Source organism: Pempheris klunzingeri, chromosome 1 (genome assembly GCF_042242105.1).
Source record: "Pempheris klunzingeri isolate RE-2024b chromosome 1, fPemKlu1.hap1, whole genome shotgun sequence".
In the NCBI taxonomy this organism is placed as follows: Eukaryota; Metazoa; Chordata; class Actinopteri; order Acropomatiformes; family Pempheridae; genus Pempheris; species Pempheris klunzingeri.
This window is the reverse complement of record NC_092012.1, coordinates 4,016,726-4,043,251: the sequence shown is the minus strand read 5'-3', so window position 1 is coordinate 4,043,251 and position 26,526 is coordinate 4,016,726. Positions and strand designations below refer to the sequence as shown.

The 26,526-nt window shown below is 43.1% G+C and overlaps 1 protein-coding gene across 2 annotated transcripts in view; it reads right to left on the bottom strand.

Moving 5' to 3' along the window:
- The window catches only part of mpped2a (metallophosphoesterase domain containing 2a), a 62,786-nt gene extending 38,508 nt beyond the window's left edge, over nt 1-24,278 (bottom strand). Inside the window, exons 1-3 of one of the 2 annotated variants that reach the window (XM_070829688.1) lie at nt 23,816-24,278; nt 20,910-21,224; nt 2,391-2,572 (exon numbers count right to left, since the gene is read on the bottom strand). In XM_070829688.1, coding sequence (XP_070685789.1) covers nt 2,391-2,572; nt 20,910-21,055 — 328 coding nt within the window. In that variant the 5' untranslated portion in view covers nt 21,056-21,224; nt 23,816-24,278. Of the gene's footprint in view, nt 1-2,390; nt 2,573-20,909; nt 21,225-22,271; nt 22,312-23,815 lie in introns of those variants that run through there. The other variant, XM_070829696.1, reaches the window with a different exon arrangement.
- Between the last annotated feature and the right edge of the window lie 2,248 nt (nt 24,279-26,526).

Sequence of the window (26,526 nt, the reverse complement as noted above, 5' to 3'; positions counted from 1 at the left end):
TAAGTTTGACCTACATCTGTCACTCCATTGAACCTCTGTATTCTGACTTTATTTTAATAATGCTGTGACTTTCCTGTGTGAAATTACAGCTTTAATCTCCACGTTATCACATTTTCTCTCAGATTCTGTGAAATAAAATGTTGAATCTGATGAAGCTTGGACTTTTTTTTCCTCAATAAAACTATATTCTCATGATATCATTAGCTTTCTTGTGAGCGCTTTCTCATAATAGTAGATTTTTCTTTCTGAAAATGTTACAACTCAATGAAAGCTCTTCCCACCCGGACAGCTTGATGTCCGGATGTTCAGCTGCACACTCACAACCTTCAACAGGACATTAACACCCACATTAAGTGCGGCGCTCCCAATTGCACTGACCCATTATCCACTGCATTGATTCTTCGTTTTCGCTCGGGCTTAACAAAAGTACGGACACACACACACACACACACACACACAAACACACACTCTTGACTTATCTGTCTGTTTTGACAGATCGGAGTTTGACAGAGAGGTTGACCAGGGCGTCGTCCTGGTGGTGCCAGGTGCAGTGTTGGCGGTGACACAGCAGAAAACAAAGGGGAAAGATGCATGTGTGTGTGAGTGTTGACCCTTTGTGTATATGTGTGTGTGTGTGTGTGTGTGTGGAAAATTAGGGCACAGCACCTGGCAGTACTTTAAACAGTCAGCCTGGCAAAGTGGGTGCACTGCTGGTGCACAACAAATCACATTCACAGCTCATAAAACTGAAACATAGGATTTTAAATGTTGACGGCGTGTTTAAAAGTTTAAGAGAGACAACGGTGAGTTTGTTGAATCATCTTGGTAACAAAATAATGCAAACCTGTGTCAGTATGCATCCGTTATTAGGAGTTCACATCTTCATGTCCTCACATTTGAGAACAGCTAAAAACTCTTTCAAACCTTGGTTTTAATTTTAGCATGTGTAAGTGTGATTGTATTCCAAACTCATTCCCTCCCAGGATAGCCCTTTATCATGTTTTTTATTTATTTTTTTTTATTTATTTAGTATGTACCTATCTGGTCTTCCATTCACATCAATCTGGCATATTGAACGCAGCCTCGAGTTTACATGAAGAGAAGAAGTGGAGGAGCAGGAGGCAGCGAGTTTGACAGGTTTCTGCACGAAGAGTCAGAGGGAAGTTGTTGTTTTTAGCTAAATTCTGCAGAAAATATGACTGTTTGAACATACAGAGCACAGTGACGGCCAGCGGAGAAGTGGATTATGCTGAAAAGTTTGTTTTTCTGTGAAAACTGGATCAGTGTTGGGAGTCTACTGTAACTGCTTTGAAACCAGGCTAACTGCGGCTGCTGTCATCTTCGGAGAGGACTAAACTTTGACAGCCACCCTTCAGCTCCACAGGGGGTGAGGGTTTGATACTCAAAACACTGTTTTCATGAGGTGTACCACTTTAAGCTTTTTCTTTTTAAAGCTAAAAATTCCCCACTGTGAAACAATACAAATACGATTCTTTCAAAACTTCAACAGTTTTCTTTTACACTTTTGACACAGTATGTATATTTACCCTGCCAGCAGAAACTGTATGTCAGGAATTTACCCTGTTTTTTTAGTGTAAAAGGTAAATGTCGCCTCTTCAATGCTCTACATGCTATTTCAACATCTAACCACTTCCTCTTTCGCCTTTCTATTCACTTTTTTGGACATGGGCCACACCAATGAGGTGAGTCCATGTCATGCACGCTATTTTGTTGTGGCGAGGGTGTCTGCTTTTGACTGAGACGTCATTCACAGCTCTGCTTCTTCCATTTATTTCCTCTAAAGTCTCTTCTTTTTACTCTCCTCTCTGTACGTTCATGAATTGGAGTCGTCTTTGGCAGACACACAAACTTTCTCTACACATAGATATTGTGCTCAGGATGTTTTGTCTCATCAATCTGAAACACTGACGAATGAATTCAAATATCTTAAAAGGTTACGGGCCAGTGTGGTGGGTGGCACTTATCGATTTATCCGTGTGTGAAACATGAGTGCATTAGAGGTGCAAAAATGCGTAAGAGTTGCTTCAGCTCTCGCCTGGAGGGTCTAGACATGAAACACTGGCTGCTGGGACACACACAGCCCAGTGCTGCCACCCACAGCATGGGGCCAGAGGTAGAGGTCAAAGGTTAACTGAGCCAGGGTGTTAGGTCACAAGGGTTAAACTGGACACTTAAGCACAGCAGTTGTTGGGGTCAGCAGGGGAGGGGGGGTTTATTGTGTGGTCCAGTTACTGGTTATGCGTGCAGCATGTCTCGGGGCCGTCCCCCTGCTCACTAAGGCTTGTGCATGTTAGCTTTGTGTGAGCGTGGAAACAATGCATGTGTCCAGTGGCGTGTGGATGAATGTGCGTCCTAAGCAGCTTTAGTACCTAGCCAGTCGTTGAACTTCTTAACCTCGGAGGGCAGGCCCAGCTCAGTGAAGTCACCCATGTGCAGCAGCACGTCGCCGTAGGGCATCTGGATGCCGTCTGTACGCGAGTGCGTGTCTGACACACACACAAACCTGGTGTGTCCTGCTGGCTTGGGAGTGTCATAAGGAATGGGGTCCACCCTAAAGAGACAAGAGACACAGAGAAAGAGACACAGTGTGAGAGTGGGGCTGGAGAATGAGCCTCGAACGGTCACATCTACCTTAATAATGATAGTTGTACTTATATGATCAAAAGTATTCTGTAATTAATCAGTTCTGATATATTCATTTTGAATTAGAGTCTGACAAGTTAAATATTGTAGTGTTCTGGACTGTGTGCTAATTGGTTAGTTGATATTCTTGTTAGATCTCATTGAACAGAACCGAATAGAAAATCTTTATTGTCCACCAGGGTGGAAATTTGTCTTCGGCTCAGCAGACACAAGCAGCAACGAGCATGAGAAGCAGCAGCAGAGTAAAGAAAGAAACATCAGCATGAAAAACACCAACTGAGTTGAGGATGTTGATTCAGCAGGTGACTGATTACCTGTTTAAGCTAGTCAATGTTTGATTATATGGGATTTTGACGATTTACTTATTCAAAACTGTAATACGGGGCATCCTGCTCATCTTGAGGTTAAGATGGCCGCCACATAGCTGCACGATAGCCGGGTCTGAGTTCAGAGGGGAAACTCGCTTTCAATAAAGGTTACAAAACAAAAAAACTGCAATATCTGTGAATTATGCATCACTGGGTCAAGATTTATAACGTCAGTGACTCTGTTTCACTGAACTCAGCTCAGTTTGTTGTTCCAGCGCTGGTTAAGATCGTGTGTGTGTTGATTTCCAGTGCGTCTTTCCTCTAACAGAGGAAATGTGCGAGAACAAAAGCTTCGATATACTGAGATAATCAATGACTTGTTTTCACAGGCAGAAATAAAACAGGCTGTGACTATAAACAACGTTCTCCTTTTAGTAAAACAGCACCCACGGCACATTAAAACACGTTTACTCTCAACTTCAGAATTTGTCGACACAGTTTGTGAACATTTTCGGTCCTTGAAGTCCTCGTATGTTACCGTCTGTAAGAAAATGTCTCCGGCTGAGCGACACTGCACAGCTCCATGCAATCAATCTGAGAAACCAATTTATTATGCATTAAATGAAGCTGTCAACAGTCAAGTATGTTTGACTCCATGTTATCGGCAACAAAAGGACCAAACTCAATCGATCTGGCGAGCAATGAAAATTGGTTCAGCAGTTAGTCTCAGCGAGTCATTTCATAATTTAACATTATTCTCTGTAAGAAGAGCAGCAATTCGGTGCCCTCTTCCCTCTTTGTGGTATTTTAAAAAGGTGTACTCGAAACAGAAGCATATTTTTAGGAAATGTATGCTAATTTCATACCAGACAGCAGAAGGGGCACAGCTGAAAACTGGAACCTTAAAAAGATCATTTGTTGTGCAAAATAAATTACATGGTCCACGGAATAATTCATGCAGCAGAGCAAAATGCACCTCAAAGAAAAGAGGAGACATAACAACAGTGACAGATGTGTAGTTTGGGCTGGAAAACAACCAGCACTCAGGTTGATTTGTGGACACAAGGAGGGCAATGGCTGTTTTGTGGCATCAGATTGGCTAAAGAGATGGTGAATTAAGGCATGCCATGTCCTTTCTATCCATTATCTAAAGAAAAGACACTTAGACCCAAGACTGGCTGGAAAAAAAAAGCCTTTTCTTCAGCCTTTTTGTTCGATGTAGCGCGTCTGTTAAAAAGGAAGAAAAACCTGTACTTTTTCTGACTGAAAGGAAAGAAGGGAAAAAAAATCATCTTGTCTATAATTGAAGTCTACAATGTGCAATCTCCCAGCACTCTGCCACTAGACCATTATTTCATTAGAAGGGATGTCACTCTGTCGACAACATCAGACACATAATCAACGCTGCAATCTCCAACCTGACAAGCACACACACACACACACACGCGCACACACTCACAGTTAACTCGCACACGTGCATAAACATGGCATGAAAACAGCCACAGAAGCCTACGAAATCAAAAGGTTTCAGACTGGAGAAGATGTCATTTACACAGACGGAGAAAATGGGCACCTCCACACAAAAGAAAATCTTACTGGGGGGAGGCAACGTTGCATTTGAGGAGTGTCATTTGGGAAGCAATTTTCCTGTTTTCCCATTTCTAGGGCATGTTGAACAGCACATTAGACATGGGAAAGCTTCACAAACAGCCTAAAATCTGTTGAGTTGAACGGTCTTCTGCCTCGTCTCGATAATGGTGGGACAACGGTGGGCCGCCTTTATGCCGCTTTTCCACCAGCACCTACTCGACTCGACTCGGCTCGACCTTTAGGGTTTTCCACTAGGTGATAGTACCCGGTACCAGGTACCATTTCAGTACCTACTCGGCCGGGTTCCAAGCGAGCTGAGTCGAGCCGAAAATGTGACTCCAACAGACTGCAGGCCACTGATTGGCCAGGGAGTGACTGGGCCTTGGCCTTAAAATGTTTCTCCATTCATTCATTCAAGTGTTTCCATTGATTTGTCACCCATTTGTATATTGTTAAATATTTAAAATTTCAATTTGATTCTGTTTATAGACAAAATAACCAGGTATGAATATTTTAGGCCAACATGGAGAAATAAAACCTGTAACATTGCTGTATTTCATCATACTAATTTTCATTCTGACGTGCCTGCTTTGCCTGTGTTCAGAAAAAAAAACAAAACCCTCCTTCATTTGAATGAGACGACTCTGAGAGGCCTCCAGCAAAAAAAAAGAAAATGCAGGATCATCCGACAAAAACCTTCGCTGCATTGCAATTTGACCTCATCTGGCAAAATTTGTTGTCTGATAAACTCATAGATCTGTGATTCAAATTAGTTTCCTGGATTCTATTTTATCGTTTTACCACCACTTCAAGCCACGTACTCCCACCAACGCAGCCCTCTGAAAATTATTTAACTCATTTTGGTTTCAGCGCCCAAGCACAAACTTTACAATGTAGACATTAAAGCTCTGTTGCAGCTCAAAATGAATCCCCCAAAAGTGTTTTCTATTCAGAAAAGAACACGTAAATCCTGTGTTTTGTAATGTATTCATTTATGATCTTGATTGTTTTTCCTATCTGTGAATCATAAGACCACAGATTCAGACATTTTTAATGAACACTGGCCAACGCTGATCAGCCTCCAGTCGGTCGAAGGAAGGCTAGGAGACAGGATTTGTACTGTGTCTCTGGTTTATATCTTGTTGTTGGTAACCTGCAGCTTGAAGCTTTGAGTCTACGGCCGTCTGAGACACTGGACTGGAGTGAGTTTCTCAGTTACCACAACAAGCCTGGTCCTCCAAATTAAACACACAGGACAAAATGAAAAAACTAGCTACAGAGATAATTATATTTACTATTGACTGTGTGCAGTAAATAAGTCTCTGTGCTCCTACACACACACACACACATTAACCTAAGCCAGTAGAGCAGCACATACATTGCAGTGTAGCTGGTGATTAGATTTGGTGCTCTGTGGTGCCTGGATGTCATGCAGCTTTACAGGATTCGACAGTTCTCGTCATGGAGGAAGGACGAACGCAGAACCACATGGGATGACAAAAAAAAAACAAAAAAACACATGCACACGTATATTTACAGTCTATACACATGAGTGCGTACACACACACACACACACACACACAAAGCGTGCATATTAAAACAAAGCCAGGAGAAAAACAACCTCCATCTCCTCCTCTTTCCTTTGAGATTTAATCCGCCCTGAGAATGTAAGTAAATACCAGCAGCCCCTATCAATTAGAGCAAGCCCGGGCCAAGAAACCTTCATGATAGTGCTGCATAGGTCTCACACACACACACACACACAGAAAGAGAGAGAGCCCCTGTCTTTCCTGTTAACATATGACTGTACAACAGTGCAGAGGTTCATTAGTAATGTATACAGGAGTTCAGGAGTTCAGCTGAGGCCTCTGATCTATTGTAAACGGAGACAGTGAAAATGAAAAAGTCTTCTTGCACTCTGGCAGCAGGTAAAAGAATATTCTCCAGTGACGGACTGAACTGTGTTAGCATGAAGGTTCGTGTTAACATGTCTGAGCTTCGGCGTGACATCAGAGGGAGAACTGCGGAGGGAAAAGAGTGGGGGAGAGGAGAAATGCTAATGCGCTCAAGGAGGGCAGCAGCACACTCTCAAATCCGCCATGACATTGGAGCTGACACAAAAACCGAGGTCTGTGGCTGCAGAAATATCTGCTGGATGAAGACACGTCTGTGATCCTTCAGCAGAGAAACCTCAGTGCATTAACTTCTCTTCACCTACTGCTGCAAAATCACAGCAGAAATTAGCTGCGAGATCTTTGCTCCAATTTAGGAGATTACTACACTTCTGCAACGTAACGTTCCCTTTTCACTGTGACCATGAAGTGCATCAAAGTGCTTGTTCTGTTTTTAATTACAAAAAAAAAACAACAACTCAGGTTTCAAGTTGACATTTATTCACATCACATAATGCCTAAGATTTAAATACTTACTGGGTAAATTCAACTGTTATTTTAATCTTTTCATGATGGGATTATTAACATTAGACCTCACAGTAATATCCTATCCTATAGTAGCCTCTATAAATCACATAAATATACTTTTAGAATATCAATGCTAAAATAAGACTGACAAGCTTAAAGAGCTTTGCTCTAAAATGCCTGCACAAAGTAGACGTGAAACACAGCTAAACCCTGGAAAACTAGATTGAACCCATACAGAGTTATTGGTTACATATGTGAGATATATATATATGTATATGGAAGAGAGCAACAGTGTGGGAGAGGCAGAAGGATGGAAGGACGAGTGCTCTCTGATGTCTGTAGGAGGATATTCAATTTGACTGAGCACACTTGGCTTTGTGGCCTTTTGGAAAAACACACAAGTAAACGGGGTCAGAGGTTGGCCTGAGCCTGCTTCTTCAAACGTGACACTTTACTTGGAGCAGATAAGGAGGTCGGCGTCTGTGTCACTCTCTGCCTCATCGAGCTCTTTAAGGAAGCCACATAATCATTGTGATTGATTGCAACACTTCCTCAAGGTTTTTTTTTTTTTTCCTGAAAAACCCCCGGAGTCTTCACGTTGTCCAAAAACAGAACGTGGCTGTCTGATGTGCAGCCAAAGAACTGTTCAGCTAAAGAGCTCCTATTATGTATTTTAACATTAGTTATATTTAAACCCTGCTGCCAGTCACTACGAGGGACAGCTTCATGTGCACCTCTAATGTATGACTACGACTTAACCAACAAAATAACCGCAGAATACGTGAAGTTCTTCCACAACAAACTGGGAAAACCGGGGGCATCGTCATCATGTTGAAACAAGGACAGGGACTTCCCCAAACTGGAAGCTCACTGGTGTCCAACATATCAAATATCATGCTGTAGCGTGAAGATTAAACGGGAAGAAAAAAAGAGCAAATCATGAAAAACAGCCAAAAACCTCCCCCCGTCTCCCCGGCAGGGTTAACAGGGTCAACGACCTCAGAACTGCCCACTTCTCTCAGACAGAAACACGCCAATCACAGTCTGGCCCGGCCGTCTATCCATGTCATACCTGCTGCCACCTGCTGCCGGAGGATTAGCCTCCAGCCCCCCCCCTACTCGCTCCTTCCTGTTCCTTCATTGTTAATGGAGTCGTCCTGCTAATGGTTTCGCATCAATAAGACCGCCGGCGGGGGCGCAGCCGCCTAAAACCTCCAGGGTCAGAGGCGAAGTGTGGAGATAGACTGCTAATCAACTAAAGCTGACCTTTCTATACGTGACAAACCGGATCAGGACTCATACACTCGCAGGTTCACAGGCCATCAGAGAGACAAAGCCCGAGTCAGCAGAATCAATAGCAGCCACTCATCCTAAATTGGCAAATTCACACAGCGGATGCAGCAGGATTAATTATCCTCAAAATACCATCATACATTGCTGCTCATTCTGCAATAAAAAACAGCTTATTGTTATTATCACCTTTAATACTAATTTAAACTGATTCTAATACATTCTACACTGATTCTATACTGCACCCTACAGAGGTTACTGTTTGGACACGACTGTAATATTCATGACCTGCAGCTCACAGCCAGTAAAAACAGAATTTAGAAGCCATCTCGCTTCCTGAATATGAGAGATGTCTGTATCAATGAGGGGAGTTTAGGTTCACTGCCTCCATGTTTAAATAGAGTTAAGAGTTAAGTCTGGTTACATGATTTTAAACATGTGTTAATGCTTGAAATGATTTATTGGTAAAACATTCTCTGATTCCAGTTTGCCAAATGTGAGGATTTGCTTATATTCTGTGTTTTATTTATTTTGGTTGCTTATTATTCATATCAACAGTTTTCGCACTGACATGACTGCCAAATCAATAATGACAAAAAAAAAAAAAAAAAAAAAAGTTTGTTGCAGCCCAAAATATTTTTCATGGAGTAAAACAGCTTGAACTGTGATATAAAACGGAGGGAAAAAATATTTCTACTTTTCACTGCATAATAATTATCATAATATGGACAAGACTTCAATCTTCACGGTGTGCTGACAGAGAGAAGACTATTTCTAGATAAAACTGATCAGAACTGAAATCACAGCAGCTGTAAACGGACCTCTGTGCTTCATCGCTTCCGTGTCGAACTTCCCAACAAAGACAGTCGGGGAAAAAAAATGTGATGTTTGTGCGTCCGCTGTCCTAAAAGAGTGGTAAATTTAAGAGATAATCACAGCTGAACTGGAGACAAAATAGCTTCTGTTCTTCCACTGAGCTCACACCGTCTCTATCGCTCTTTCAGGAGAAACATCAAAACACAATGCTCCCCATTTCCTCTGCCTCTAACCTCTGCATCACTTCCCCTCCCCCTCCTATAGACACACACACACACACCGTTCACTCATCCACGGTGCAATACCATTTCTCTGAGAGGAGCAGAGAGAGAGAGAGAGAGCGCCTCTCTTATCTTCTGCATTTCAGCTGTCTGCGCTAATTCAATAAACTTCAGAGGAACAAAATGAACACAGGAATAACGGAGAGGAGGAGGAGGGTGGTGGTGGTGGTGGTGGTGGTGGTGGTGGTGGGTGCACAAGGGAGCGGAGAAAGAGGCAAAGGTGGGAGACAAGAACAAGCAAACAAGGAAGTCCAACAGGGGAAAAAAAAAAAAAAAAACGGGGGCAAAAGCACAAACAGAATTGAGATGCTGAATGATGGAAATTCACAAGAAACACTGTAAAAAATGTTCAAATGAGAATTGATTTTAAAGAGTGGTGAACGATTGCCTTCTGCCTTGATGCCCCCCTCCCTTCTTTCCCCTTTTACTCCATTTGTTCAGGCAGAGTGCGTCTTCCTCATCCCTCCCATCATGGCAGAGTAAGGCACACAAAGCCTGCGTTGGAATATCAGCACCAGAGAAACCTTCCGGCACTGCACTGGGAAATAAATTGCCTCTGCTAATGCCCCTTTCATTGCGGCACAGCCCTTAATTGTGCTGCTGACAGTCCGTCTGGCTGTAGGGCTGATGGGAGGAAGGCAGAGGAGATGGGCACGACGTGGCCCCCGGGGCCGAACACCCCAGCAGACAGCTGGGAGAATAAACTAGTGGAGCGGTGTTCACCTGGACAGACAACGTCACTCACAACTGAGTAAAGTAAAAAAAAAAAAGCTTCACTCTACGGTGCTGCGTCACGCTTGATTTATTGCTTTTCATCCTTTCAGTGGATATTTTCAGACAGCAGCAAGGCTTTCTGTAGATCGTTTCAGATTCTGGGACTTTGGGGGTTTTAACACTTAAGTTCAGATCACGAAAGTCACACGATAACACAAACACAGTGACTGATGGAGGCAGCGGTAGACCAGCAGCTCCTGTGGTCGGAGAGGTTAAATTACTGCTTTTGTCTGTGGTGGCTTGGAAGAGTGCATAGAAAGACACAATACCTTCAGTTCCATGACAGAACGGCAACATAAAACAGTGCAAATATTGTAAATATAGCCTATCCTTGAACTAATGTGGTTGTTTTTTTTAGGTGGGCTGTTTCAGCAGCTAGAATGTTTTCCTGCTGCTCCCGTCCGCAGCACTTCATTGCTTCGCATCCGTGCCAGGATTCCTGTCTGCTTCTCCAAACTGGGGGTGTGCTGACCGCAATCTACCGTAGGTAGTAATACACAAACTATGGATATGTATCAGATACAACATCTGCTACTCCTTGAAAACCAAAAAACACAATCTTGCTTTTAGAGGATACTCGCAGACAATTAGGGTTCAATACTGTGTGAATATATCAAAAAAAACTACTGAAAACAAGATTCATTCGTTTGTTCATCTGGCTAATTCTGGACTCCTTTACTAGTTTATTAGAATTTATTAAGTTCTTGTACTGCTGCTTGTGTTTAGAAGCTGTTTGAGGCTTTGTAGATCAACATTTTTATACACCAAGTGAATTTTACTCATGTAGGATTAACAAAGCTCCTTCAAAGTAAAATTCAGTCATCATTTTATTTTGACAAACCATGAGCTAGACGCTGCGGTGCACCAGACGGTAACAGGTCTCTGAGCAAAGGAAACAAAAAGAGAAATATGATTCACTGTGTGTTTTTCTCCTGCCAATTAAAACACGAAGTTGATGCTTCTGACAAAGCAGAAGCAAAGATGGTTCGAATTCGACAGTTTGAATTCTGAAAACTTGCTGAAAATCCTCCCTCAGTTCTTTCTAATCAAGACCCATTAAAATCCTTACAGCTGGCTTATTTGGAAAAAGTTTTTTTTAAAGATGATCCCGTCCCTTGATCGACAACAAATTCAACAGCGTTCTCTCTCCCTGATCGTTCACAGGAGTAATTAACGACTTCTCTCCGTTTCTAAGCGTCGGCTTGTTTCTGGACGCGTTTCAGAGAAGAAACTGACTGTTATAATGAGTCATGTGTATCATAAACAAAACCTTGATTACCAAACTAAACACACTTTAAACCGGATAAATGGAGGACTTGTCACGTTGAGATGTTGCAGGCTCGGGCAGCTTTGCCTCTATTGCATGTCAAGGGGGAAGTGACATCATGAGGAGATCGTGCCCCTCGATGCCAGGCTCCGGGGCTCCGAGGCCAACGTTTCAAAGACATCAAAAAGGCTTCAATCTCAAAAACAGCAGTTCTGTCCAATGTCAACTGTCACTTAACCCTCCACCACCAGCACCACCACCGTCCCGCCGGGCTCCAGCAGCAGGTCAGGGGTGGAGAGGGAACTTAATCAAGGGTTCTCCTGTTACAAAAGCCCCTCCGCTCCTGCTGGCGAGCCGCGGCAGGCCGACAGAAAACAAAAGCCACGAAATGGGACTGGCGCTTTGTTCTCACGAGAGCTGAAGCCTGACTGCTGCTCCTCCACAAACTGTTTGGGAGGACAAAAGAACGAGGGATGGCGAGGTCAGAGGTAAACATGAGGCTGCACCAGTAATTGGACCCTTTTTTTTCCTTTTTCTATGAGTAATTTATTAATAATTACAGATTCCCGCGCAACTGAGGTGTTTCAGTTCCTGAAAAGTCCTACTGTGGTGCATATGTAGCCTGAAAATAAGACTTTCCTTCTCACTTCAGTATTCAGCTTGACATTGTGTTCACATTAGTGGTTTTCTGCTTTAGAAAGGCCAAGGGGTGTGATGTTGCTCTCAGCAGGGTCTTACATCTCCGTCCTAACAACATCCTTTTCAGTACACATGACAACTGTTGCTAATTTAACTTTAACACAGAATCTAAGGATAACAAGTTATTTCTTTCAGCTGACCTACAGCTAGAGGTCTTCGAAAGGACATTTTCCAAACTATCATTATAGGAAACTTTGCTCAGTACTAGCAGCGTCCATCAGGACATACATCACACCACTGCTTCGTATGGAGAGAGGAAAATGTGCACGCTATGATAGCCAATCTTGCTAGCCCATGGCAACCGCCCAAGAAGTCCTTGATTTGTTGTTTTACCCTCCTACAACTTCATCCTCCACTCCATAAATCCACCAGCAAACCACCCGGCTCCCAGGACGGGCTGTGAGGCACACCGGCCGGATTAAAGTAGTACCTCTGTGTTCACCCAGGAGCTATGCAAAGCGGGGCATCACTTCTTCTTGTTTGCAGCCCATAAACTGACTATGAGCTTTTTCCTGTTCCAAACTATCGCCATTACATCGACCATTAAAAATAAATGTTCTCCGTTTCATAATTTCTCATCCACACTTGGCCGGCTTGGTTGTTTTTCTAAATGATGAGTGCAAAAAAAACAAGTCGACGTTGGAGTCCTGCAGTGTGCGAGCAGTTTGTTTATTTCAGTATTTGCTCACTTTGGGCTCACCACCTGCCCTCTTTGGTTTGGATGTGCATGCAGACTCCTGCTGGTTGTTTTTCCTCCAACCTATCTGATCTATTTGAGTCAGTGAAAAAAAAAATCTAAGATGTGGGTGGCGATTCAAAGGTCTGGAACTGGGCTACAGCAACAAGTGTTTCCATTATAAATGACCAATCAGAACCATGTGACCCAAACAAACAAGGAGGAGAATCGCAGAGAAACCTCACACAAAGCCTCTGTAGGAAATCAGAGCACACGCACCACAGAAAAACAGATCAGACAGAGGTTAGAGAACAAAATCCTCAACATATTTTAGTTCCTAAAAGGATCCTCGTCCATCATCTGTCTTTGGTTTTAAACCAGACGACCACAAACAAGAACAGACCCTGGATGGAGTTTACCTTCAGGTTGAAGCTGCACCACAAACTAATAAAGAATTGCAACATTTAAAGTGAAACAGTAACAGTGAAAACCTTTTGACTCCAATAAAAAAGTAAAAGCAAATGTTGGCCTTAACATTAAATTCAATAGTTGTGTTTCTTGAAACCGCGACAAATAAGCGTCATTTCTAGTTGTGATGACAATATTTAGCAAAATGAAAGAAATAAGTGGAAGGAGAAACGGGGCAGAGCTCCTTCCTTCCTTCCAAAGGTCTGATTCAACAGCAAAGCATGAAGCAAACACTGGAGTTTGTCCTTGTTTGTGTTTCTGAAATCTATTAGCTGCAACTAACACAGGAGGAGAGGATGAAAAAACACAGACACTTCTGATGCGTCCAGCAGTGATTTAGACAGCGCAGGGACTTTTGAAATGTCCACATTTCTGTTTGAAAGTCACATTTTTCCACAATTAAATTGCCAATTATTTGTGCATTTTTATCTTCAAAGCAACCTCCGCTGTTCAGGGGTTAGGATAAAGGAGGTTTAACTTGTTTATCCACGACGTGATGCGAGATAAGACACCGGGTCTCTTCTTGGACAGTCCGTTTTGTGTTGGAAAAGGAGTCACATGAGCAGTAAAGCCACTATCACCATCACAGAGATGGAAATGTCCCGTTTAATTATCATCTGAGCACCGGCTCTCTGTCACGTGACTGAACATGCTGAGCATCCTTCCACCTTCCAACACAAACTCATTAATGGAGAATCCAAAAAAAAAAAAACTTTCTTCCCTTGTGTACCTACTCTGCCTGTAACAGTACTGGCTGTGAAAACCTGCTCTGACACCGAGTGGAAACACATCCTATAAAATAATCATAATTCCAAACAATTTCCTCGACCGCATTTATGGCACTGTTTCATTACACTAAGAAAAGGAAACGCGGCGCAGGAAGAAAACCGAGGAGTTCATTAATAAAAACCAGGACGGTGTTAAAATGAATGTTCTGCTGGTGCCGTTTCCTCACCAGCTTGTGTCAGAATCTCCACACGTGTGGATGCAGGCGGCGGCGTCATTAAATGATTCATACTTACGAGCTCCTCAATTATTCAGAGGGCGGGAATAATTAACAGGGCATCTGGAGGAGAAGGAGTTTTTTTTTTTTTTTTAAATGTGGATTTTTTTATGCGTGTGTGTGTGTGTGTGTGGGTGTGTGTGTGTGGGTGGGTGGGGGGGATATCATGGTTTAAATAGAGTAAACAACTGCCACAAAAGGAAAAATATAAAGAACATTTTAACACTGCATATTCTCCAAAACCTCAACAAGTTGTCAGGGCGCAGCATCTCCTCTGTGTTTACAAGTGATGCTTCTGTGCTGCAGAAAACAGGTATTTCTGCTTTGTGCGATGGCATTAGATCACAGTCAGTGAACTAAACCTAAACATGGGTGAAACCAGGGGTTCTTTTTTTACATTAAGGATCCTCAAACGGACACAAATTAGACCACAGACCCTGTTTTATAAGATTTTGTCCCAGGGTTCCCCATCGGATTAGATGTTTTATAACAAATGCATGAAACCCATGAACAAAACATTCATACATTCTGCCGTTGTGCTACTGATGGATGGAATTATAGTGAAAATAAATTGCTGTGGACCCCCTGGATCCCCCTCAAGGACCCCTGGGGGCTCCCTGGACACCTCTTTGAGAGCCAGTGGGTTAAACTTCAAACTACAAACACTTGTGAATGACGCGAATGCCACACATCTTTCTGCCTGCGGTATGCGAGTGCGGTTATATACACAAAAACACAACAACAATGGACTACGCAGAGGAAACGGCTCTCCGCTTCACAACATTTGTGTGTTTTGAGAACCAAGCGTCACCGTTTAGTCTTCCTCTAAACATTTAAGTTTTACATAAAAATTCAGTCCTCGTGCTTAAAGATTTTGGGTCAATACTTCCTTGATATATTCCTCTTTAATTCAAGACACTCTTCAGGATAAGTCCTGTCCAAACATCTCGTTCTCACAGGAAATACGGCCGGTTAGAAAACTGTCAAGCACTGAAACATCCTCAGTGTTATTTACTTATTTCATCAGATTTAAAAATCATGATTTTACTAATTGTTTTGTGTTTCATTTATGCAAAGTTCTTCTGCTTCTGCTGCTTTGTGTTGCGTCCAAATTAAACACAGAGGCACTAGCAGAATTTGGCTTATTCACAGTAATGTAACAGAGTTTTAACATGTTCTGTGTTGGTGTTGGTGATTTTTGAAACTTTTAAAAACAAATTTCCAGCTCGAACGTGTCTTACAGACAATTAATCAACACGGGACGTCTGTAGGTTTTCCAGCGATGGATTTACTGCTCTTCAACACCCTGTCGACAAAACTTGGAATTGAAGTTCAGAGAGATTTAAAAATTTGACATTCAAACACAAGGCTGGTGGCAAAAGCAGGCAGACTGTGAAACTAAAAAGAACAGAGCGCTCCGACAGCTCTACACTCAGCCGAGTCCCATTTTTGGTGCCATTTGGAAAAACTCGGAGAGAGGGATGAACAACAACTTGGCGGAGCAGGCCGCTCTCTCCAGGTTCACTGATCCTGGCAACGCCGGGGAAGTTGGCTTCCTCCGCTGACACCGTTTTGTTGGCTAGCATTGCGCAAACGTCCAGTGGGAATCAAATAAATTAACACTATGAAGGCGTTAATGGCGTAATGCAGTTAAGTCATCGAGTGAGAAATGCCAACACATCTGCGATCAAACCACAAACAGCACCATCTCTGCACGATCTCATGCGGCACTGTTGATTAACTCCACGTTTTTGCTGCATTTCCTCTATTTGAGAAGCTACTACAGTAGTTCTTCTACACTTTAAACAGCATTTCACATTAGCAGCTGTCTGGCTAAATTTGCTTCTTAGCTTTTATCTTTAGGAAGAGTCGTGCTGAAACAATCAGTCGATAAATAATAAATTTGCACCAATTTTGACTCATGATTAATTGTCAATCACCGAGAAAAATGCACAGTCGCTTATTGCAGCTTGTAAATTTAATAGCTTTGAATTCTGAAACGCAGACAAGACAAATCTTAAGACGTCACCTTGAGCTGTGAGAAATTACGATCTCTTAACAAAATTTCAGACGTTCTGATCAAATGAAAAAAAAAAAAAAAACACTCAGAGCAACTGATAATGAAAATAATCATTAGTTTCAACCCTATTAGGATTTGAATATTTCTCCCATTTCTTTCTGAGAATACAGGCCCCAGGAAATTAACAGTAAAAAGCAATTAAGTTCAACTAAGTGTATCAAAATATTGTAGATGTGATATAAAGCTAACCTTCTGCTGGATACAAGAAACAGGAGTGAGACATTTTAAGACTAACTGAGACCATCCAAGTGCACAGAGAAAAACGCCCCCAGATCTCCAGTCTAGAGTCTTTTTAGTTTCATGTCTGTCTGTCTGTCTGTCTGTGTCTGTCTGTCTGTGTCTGTCTGTGTCTGTCTGTGTCTGTCTGTGTCTGTCTGTGTCTCTGTCTGTCTGTCGGGCCTTCCCGCAGTCTGGCCCAGATCCTGCTCAAATTGGATTTGAAGCCATTAGTGTCCCAACTCGAAGCATATGTTCCAAGTTGCTGAGCATTTCATTTCACGAGACGACGATGAGGGGGCAGAAGAAAGAAAGAAAGAAAGGAAAAAAAAAAAAACAGACAGCGCAGAAAAATAAACCAGACACAAACAGGGCTGGACTCAGTCTGTCGCTCACTTACAGACAGAGAGAGAGAGGCGTTCTGTGCTCCGAAGAAAGCCCACTTTGACTTCAGGGTCACGTTCCTGAGCATTAGCCTGTAACTGCCACTGTGTGTGTGTGTGTGTGTGTGTGTGTGTGCTTTGTCAGTGTGAGTGCGCGAGTGTGTACATGCTCTACATGCACGTACTCATATGCGGTTCAGAGAGTGATACCCTGCACACCACACAAAAGGCACTGCTGTACTCCATCACAGAAATCTAAATATTCTGTCTGGGGGGGAAAAAACATTAGAGCAGGGATTGTATTTCAAAAGGCAGGCAACCCCTTCACTTGAGCTTTTCTTTTTTTTTTTTTTTTTTTTTCCTCTCGTTGCTTTAAGAGAAGCAACAACTTTATTTATGTCCAAACGCTGTGGATGCAGTGAGAGAGAACCCCCAAGCAAGTCGGATCATTATCTCTCAAATCTAAACAAGCCTTTACTTTCCCAGAACAGAGCACGTATTCTATAAGCACTTAAACGTAACGGGGGGATGGGATTATAGGAGTGTGTGTGTGTGTGTGTGTGTGTGATCCCGGGGTTCCCAGTCTGAGTTTAAGAATGGCAGGGTAAAACACTGCAGGCTCTGTGGAAGCCAGGAAACAGCCTAATGTATTTATCCAAACACATATCTGCCGAGAGGCCCCGCGGCTTCGACACATCCCCTTCCTACAGGGGCTTCACCTCCAAAAACCACCACGCTGAAGAGGGGGAAAGCCAGCAGGATCGTACGACATGGGTAACAAATTATTATACTGATTGGGTTAGGTGAGGTTTATTGTCCTAGATGGGCAAATGTTGGTGGTCAAGGAGCAGAAATACACAAAAAAAAAGATAGAAAAACAGATCCATCCCCCGAACACACAAACCAGTGCCTGCATAAACACACACTACCACAGAGAGAGCACATGCATTATGATTATTCAGATAAATATTATGCTTCTTTGTTCCAAGTTTAACATTTCTGCACCTTAAACACAGTTTCTCAGACCAGGAGATGGTAGAAACTTTTCTTTTTGCTCCTCCTGTCTGACTCTGAATCCATCCGTTTCATTAAATACAGCTAATAAACAGCTACCTTCTTTACAAGGCAAACATCGTCCACAGTCTGTTCTCCTGTTTGCCGTCATCTGGAATAAAACTAAACCGTCTCCAGATGACAGTCCACTTTCAGGAACTTTACTAACTTCTCGCAGCGTTTTCCGGGACGTTCCTCTTACACAAACATTACACCTCTTTGCGTGTTTCTACATTTTCCTGCCTGCTTGTTCTCCAACTAAACTCCACTTGCAGTCAACTGCAGAATAAAAGGCTGAGGTGAACTTTAACCGAGACTTTTCAGGGAACCGAAAACAAATCATGTCAGCGTCAATCACAGAAGCATAAAATAGCAATAAATCCAGAAAACGTAAGCAGGAAATGCAGAGGTCATTCCTGCCATGTCTTAAAGCCTGAACATGTTGTTTGTGCTGTGTATCTTCTGAATGAAGGAGCCTCTCCAGACATCAAACTAGAAGCTGTTCTGGTGAATCCTGTGCCGTCTGGCACGTGTTAACCTTGATTCATATTGAAGCGTTTGGCCTGATTTATTGCCGTCTTTGTCATTAAAACAGACTGACGTAACACAAACTGCCGGGTGACCTCCTCTCCTTTTCCACATCCACCGACGCTCGGAGAGCTGGCAGCTCTGCTCGCAGCCGAGGAGTCCCAAAACAACACAGTGGCACAATAATGTGAACGCTGCCAACAGCGAGAGGAAGGTAAGAGTTCCATTTAGCTGTTTGCACGGCTCCATAATTTCACCATCTCCCCAAAATAATAATGCTGTTTACATGATCATGATTATCCAGACAGAGTTGTGGGAATCTGAGTGTGTGAGGTAAACAAAATAAAAATAAAGAAAAACAACTTGTTTGCCAGATGTTGTTGCTTCCCAAAGTGAGGGACTGGTTGACTTTTGCTTTTCAGCTCTTCAGTCTGCACAGATTCTACACTGCTGCCCCCAAATCTTCCTCTTGCTCTAGTTTATCTGCTTTATTGTGTTAATATGTCTGCATGATCTGCCTCTCGCACGCCAGGTAAAACATATTTCAGCGTTCTTCCACCTCAACACGGCGATCTGAGCACCCTGACCGCCGCCCAGGACCAAGTGGAAACACTTCACTGCGTCATCTGATGTCTATTAATGTTAATTAAACAAGAGGAATCCACTTACTTTAACTACAGTCGTATCTTTAATTGAAGTCTGATCAGAGGTTGCCATAATTATGCAACAGGAGAAGCAGTAGCTCAAGTGCTGTTACTCATTTTACATTTAAGGCTTCAAGGGCGAAAAATACATTTCTAGGAAAAGCTGTTGTTTCCTAAAAACAGTGTTTTGGGATCCTGAGGCGACTTACAGGAGTTTTGAACAAGCGGTAAAGAAATGGCTGTTTAATATTCAATCATAAGTCAGTTTTGCATCTTTTTTTTTTAAACGACATGAAAATCTGGGGCAAAGTCAATGTTAAATAGTCGTTTTTTTAACCTCAACAATTAATTACATGTCAGGACTTATGGGGATTTATGTAACTTTCAAGTGTCTATGACAAAAGACTGCAACTGTATTCATGTAGTTAGTGCATGGTGACTTTCTAAAACTTGAAATTAACACTAAGTTGATCATTTAGTTGTTTTGAAGCATAAAATCACCACCAACATGGTTCTTATTTCATTATTTCAGCAAAATATTGCATCTATCCTTGTTTGTTGTGCCTGTAATGTAGAGGCAGATTGAAAAGGCAGTAGGAATGTGTCCCCGGTTTCCTCCACAAAAAAGTAATTGTGCATCGAAAATAAAAGCAAAATCAAACAGAAATTACCCAACACAGAATAGAGTTCCATCAAAGAGGCAAACAAGTCCACTAGAACGACAATGAAAGCCGGCAGCACTCGGCGTCGCCTGCCGCAGGTTAACCTTTCACACGCTCACACATGAGCCACAAAGCTGCTGTATTGGGGAGAAGACACAAATAAGCAAACATGCAGCTGTGTGTTAATATCCATCCACAGATAAAACACACAGTGAGTGTGTGTGTGGCGAAGGCTGACGGGTCGCAGCACTGCGGCCTGCTAATGAGACACAGAGCGTGACCACATCAGACAAGAGCAACGCTAAGTAACCGGTCTGATAAATAAGTAAAGAGGACGCCTTAATGCCGACAAAGTGTTCATGCACCGCAATGACAACATGGCACCAAACGATAACAGTCCCAAAGAGCGAGCACGGGGAACATCGACGCACACGAACACACGTCAGGGAGGGAAAACTCCTGAGTCAGAAAAGCTTTTACTCACATGTGTCAGATCCGTGGGGAGCATTCAGCTTTTCAGCGTGAGATAGTGTTTGTGTAAACGCTGCATGTTTTTAATATTTGACTTCAGTGTTTCTAACAATATTCTTCACCTGCCACACGCCTTCCAAACTCCTTTTAAATAAAACAGCATTTTTTTTTTTTAAGTCTCTGTCTGTTCCACAAAGTTTGTCCTCACTGGCCACCGTACGCTCTGTGCTTGAGCCAATTACATCAAAGTATAAACAAGGACTCTGCATCAAACAGGCTCCTGATTGGCTTCCTGTTTCACTTCTGAAATGTCTAAACTTCCACTTTTTTCCCACCAGTCTGGATTATCAATTCTCCTCAAATTTCCTTAAAGCTTCATTCAAAACCAGCCTGAAACCACCAAAACATCAAATACTAAATAAAATGTGCCGTAAAATAATTAAACATGACGTTCTTTTATATCTCATTTAAGCTTGAAAACAGGCAGGACGTCACATTTGACGAGAAGCAAATCCATTTTGGCAGGTGAAAATATTCTTAACTGTGATTTTAGTTTTTCAGGCTCATGGCAGGTGTGTGTGTGTGTGTGTGTGTGTGTGTGTGTGTGTGCACTTACATGTGGACATGTGGAGGTTGGAAGCGGCTCTGGTTGATGTTGTAGTGTGTGAAGGCCTGTGTGGGGTTGGAGCTGTACTCGTCCACCGTGATGGTCACTTTGCCATGAGCCATCCTTCCGCCGTTTGGACATGAGACGCCGTTCATTCACCGGGATTCAGCAGCGAGCCGTGCAGCGGTCATCCTTCAGAGCCGCTCAAGAAGCCCAGGAAGTCCCCCAACAGCAGCAGCAGCAGGAGCAGCGGCGGTGGCGGCAGGAGCAGCAGCAGCAGCAGCAGGGACCCAGCCGACCGACACGACCACGGCACACTGCAGTCTGCACCGAGAGGAGCAAAGAGTCACACACACACACACATCAGCTGCTTCAAACACAACCTGGAGGCAGGCACCAGCTTTTCCCTTTACATAACAAGAAAGTAAATTGTTTATATGCATTTAAATAGCATGCACGAGCAAAAACAGGTGGCTTAAAGAGCTAAAAATGACTGTGGGGAGGAGTGGAAAGAGCCAAACAGAGCACACATCAGGTAAGGAGGTGATCTTTTCCTAATCATCCGTCGTCACAACATTCATATCACGCTGTGTGCTGCAGTAGCAGTTTACTTGTTTGGTTTCAGAGCGCACACTCAGACACACAAGTCCTCTTTTGCTTCATCACAATTTGATTTTGGAGGAAATAAATTCCTGAAACAGCTTATTAAACCACTCTTCATAAAATCCTGATTAGAAAAACGCGGTGAGGCAAGTTAAGCATAATTAGCAGATTTATTCTACCTTTCCAACAATCTGACATTTCATTGAGAGCATAAAACTTCTTTTAAAAAATAAAAAAAAAAGACCAAACACACAGACTGTTGAGGCGACGATTTACAATCCACAAAGCACGTTTTTAATTTCTGCTCATAACCCAGTTGGGTTTTAATGCAAACTAATATATTCAAATGTCAAAATTACCGCAGGCATGGCCTCTAAGGCATTAGCCTGTTGAAATAAAGCCAAGCCATAAAAAAAGCTGCAGGTATAATCTCCGCTGGTGGTTGTGAAATTGTTGCAAAGCCTTCAATAAAAGAAGAATTTCTTCTCAACGCATGCACAAAATAGACGCGAGTCCCCGCAGACAAACACGTAAAAATAAAGGCAAAGTTCTGCTTTTGTTATTCCAGGCCCGGTGCTCTAATTCTGAAATGAACCAGCAGCAATTAATCTGCCAACTGAACTGCTCTGGTACCTTTACATAACCGCACAATTAAGGCTGAATTAGATTTTTTTTTAAATACCCACTTTCACTCCTTAAATTCAGAGCGGAAAAGCAGCTAAAATGCTGCACAACAAGTGTGTTTCTGCATCCTCAGAGCTCACTCACCAGGCTTCGCTGCACGCCTCCTCTCACCCTGAGCTTCCCTCCTGTCTGACCTCCCTGACTGATAGTAAAGTGGCCACTGTGGGCTTGACAGGCTTTTTATACCAGACCTCCTCATGCAGCCACGAGCACAAGAGGAAGAGGAAGAGGAAGAAAGAGAAAGAGAGAGAGAGAGAGAGAGAGAGGGGGAAAAAAAAGACTGCCCTCAATTTAACAAGTCAGGTTTGGAGGGTAATCAGCAGCTCCGGAGTTCACTTGATGGTTAAATCCCGTGATTCAGTTGTAAGTAAAAAAAAAAAAAAGGGGAGAGAAAAAAAAAAAGCTGTGACCTGCAGTTGTTGAATATTTTAACAGCAAACAACCTCCCAATTGAAACTAAAAGCTGTCCTATTTTCACAAAAGCATTGATTTATGTTTTCTGGGTCAGCTGGATGCTACTGCCTGTGATATGCACTATGAATTAAAGTCAAAAAGATTTATGCCGGCATAGAAAAAAAAAAGCAGCTCCACCACACTCAAGTCTTTACACTACAAAGTTAAATATATATATATATATATTCCAACTCCAGTGAATCCCAGGAGAAACAGGTTTGCAGATCTTCAATGGCCTTCATGAAATAATTATAATAATTTGATTTAAATAAAAAAAAAAGCTGCCCTGTCAGATGCCCTGCACACACTTTCACCTCAGCAGTCATTTTCCTCCAAAACCTCCAGAACTACTGCTGCTGCTCCTTCTCGCTCTTATATTTTGGTTTTTTTTTTCCCTCCTTCTGCAAATGTAGGCCGAAAAACTAAGGACGGATTTGTGTGCAGCATGTCTCCTCACTGTGTGTCCATGTGTGTGTGTGTGTGTGTGTGTGTGTGTGTGTCTCTACCTTGTGGCTACAGTAGCAGCAACTAGCTCTCTAGCTTAGCCTGCTAAACCTGCCCTGGCACTGGATTTTTTTATTTTATTTTATTATTATCATGCAGGCTGGAGCTTCACACTGAGCTGCTTTCTCTAAAACGACGGTGCACACACACACACACACACACACACACACACTCACACACACACACATGCATGCAAACACATTGTCAGTCCTGTCGGTGGATACATGCACAGCCCGGATACACAGCATATAGCTAACTTTACGGGTAGAAACCACTCCGGTGAGCAGAGAGGGGGTTAAGCCGAATAAATTGACCCTTTCTGATACCGTGCACAGACACGATGCGTGCAATGCGCCGCTCGCTGTGAAACACTGTCGCTTGCAGAAATGTGCACAAAAAGAAAAAAGGTCCGTGCGATCCTGAACTCTGCACCCGGAATAATAATAATAATACAGAAACACCCAAAGGTGGTCGGTGTCACGGCACCGCCGCGCTAACCTCTCGCTCGTCCTCGTAAATGACAAGCCACCTTTTAACCGAAGGCTTTGTGTCAGGAATTTCTTTTTCTTTTTTTTTTTTTTTTTTTTCCTCCCCTCTCTGCTCTCCTCTCCTCTCCTCTCTCCCCTCCCTCCCTCCTCGGTCCTCAAAGCAAAGCGGAAAGGTTGCTCTACCTTCGTCGTGTGGGGTTTTTTTTTTGTGCGCTTTTTTATCTGGCCGGAGAAAGAGAGTCGGGTCGGGGTCGCCCTCTACGCGGCGGCGGCGGCGGCGGCGGCGGCAGCAGTGAAGGCGGCGGAGGGACGCGGGTCCATGCGGCAGCAACAGGACAGGGGAGCGGGCAGGTCGGTGCGCGGCCGTCCGGGGGTTGCTGCAGTCTGGGCGGGTAGGGCAGAACCTTCGACCCGGCGGGACCTCGGCTGGCTCCTGTGGAAAGAAACCAGACAAGAGAGCGAGGGGGAGAGAGAGAGAGAGAGAGACGGAGAGGAGGGCGAGAGACACTGACAGAGAGAAAGGGGGAGAGAGAGAGAGAGAGAGAGAGGGGGAGAGGGAGAGAGCAGCCTCGGTGTGACGGAGGGGGGAGCCGGAGTGCAGTGAGTCGGAGCTGCCACTGGGGTCAGAGAGCAGAGAGAGCAGGAGCGAGCACAACCCCCCGCCACCTCCCGTGCGCGCCCCCTCACCGGCGGGCACACGCGCCGAAGGGGAGGAGGGAGGGAGGGAGGGAGGAAGAGGAGGGAGGACGCACGAGCAGTCCCGCTCTTCCTCCTCCGTGCTGCATTCAAATGCTGTCGGAAATTGCACAATTGGCAGGCTGAGCTGCAGCGACTTGGGGCAACAAAAAAAAAAAATTAATAATAATGAACTTGAGCAGAGAGGACATTTAAATACAGATAATAAAGCCAAAATACTCATGCACACATATATATATTTAATGTTTATAGATACTATAACATTATATATGTAATAATGTTAATTATAATATATGCATTGCTAGTAATATACTCATGACAAAGTTTATTGCTTTTATAAAAACATAATGCATCAGTTTTTGGCAGCTACACCCCGAGATGTCTGGAAGTATATACATATTTTTATTTTAAGCAAATTAATAGCAGCATGGAGCAAATAACTGATTTGTTATTGTGAACCGTACAGAGATAAAACGGCAGGAAAAACAAACCCTTCACAACATAACATCATAACATCTTTCTCTTTGTTCAAACATTATGAGGTTGGAGTTTGCAAATAAGATTACAACCCCCAAGCGAGCCCTTCAGCACCCACCCTCCTGATTGTCCTCCATCTTTGTGTGCCTTCTAGCCCTAAAGAAAGGTGTTACAGTGGTAGGTTCACTTCAGGCTGTGAGGCTTCATGTCATGGCATAATAAGAACGTTATTGATTTTATCCCATGAAATCTTATGCAGTATTCAATACTTTGGTTGCAGCACCTTGAACTGAGCATACACTGCCTCATTGGTAAACCAGCGCACACGCTGATACACTCTGTTAGACACTAACAGAGAAATCCTCCTACAATTGATGCATTTTTAAATTGGACTTATAGAAATAATTGGGGCATCTGAACAGTCCCCATACTGGAGCGCTGTACATTAATTCAGTGCAAATTTTGACCTGAAATATTCCTTCATAAGATCACAGATGTGTGGGAAAACGGTGCCAGGATGTAGAAGGTGTTGTAAAATCTATGATTAGAAGACAACACGGCCCCTTTGGGTTCAGAAGTAAACAATACTAATGAGTACCTGTGGGAGTCCTTCACACAACCTGAAATGGGGCAGCACAGTTTCCAAAGTGGGAAAACCCTGCAACTTGGATATCTGGGTGTAAAAACAGCATCCTGATCTTCAGGGTTTAACTGGGTGATTATCAATTCACTAAATTATATATGAAGTCTGGGAGAGAGTTGGTCTTTGGCTTTATCTCACAAATGTTGAAATCTCACTGTGTTGATGTTGCATCTTCCAAAGTCAGCCTCACCCAGCCTTACCTTTAACCACGACTCCCAGCGATGGTAATGGCAGTCGCTCGGTCGGTGGCTCACGCTATAATGTGTCAACAACAACTGGATGGATTTCCGTGAAATTTGCACAGAAATTCATGATCCCCAAAGGATGAAGTCTACTTGCTTTGCTGGTTCTCTGGACTTTTCCTGTAGTCCTCCAGGAGGCAAACTTTTTTAGGTTTGGTGAAATGTCTCGGCATCCTTTGAATCGGAGTGTAGATGTTCATGGTTCCCAGATGCTGAACCCTGACGACTTTGGTGAGTCGCTGACTTTTTATTTGGCACCACCAGTCAGGCAAGGTCTTTACTTCTCTAGTAACCTACACAGAATCATGCAGGAAGTGGTTTGTGAAGAAGCAGGCATGTTCAAAAAAATACTTGACAGGTGATTGGACGAACAATCTGTCCATCACTGTCTAGCATTGGCTAACTTCCACCAATCTGATCAATAAACCATATAATTCCATTAAACTTCTTGCAGAAGTTATTGGTAGAATAGCAGCATCGGCACTAACCTCTTCTGGAGCTGCCATCACACTTACGCCGGCCCGTAGCTTAATTTAACTGTGAATTTTGCACTCTTTCATATTCATTGTTCAGTGTTTCTTCAGTCTCTCTTGTCTATTGTCTGTAGATTTGGCAGATAATTCAGTGTGAATGATAACTGCACTAAACAGTTTGTAGCTGGCAACCAATCACACATTAAATCACAGACGCATGCCAGCTGTAAGTTATTATCAGCTTCCTCAGAATCACTTCAGTCATAGTTAATGACAAATCATTTCTACAGCACATTCACGCAGTCGTACTGCCCATGTGCACTGCATATGCACAGAATGAATGAAAGCAGCTTTGAACTTTTA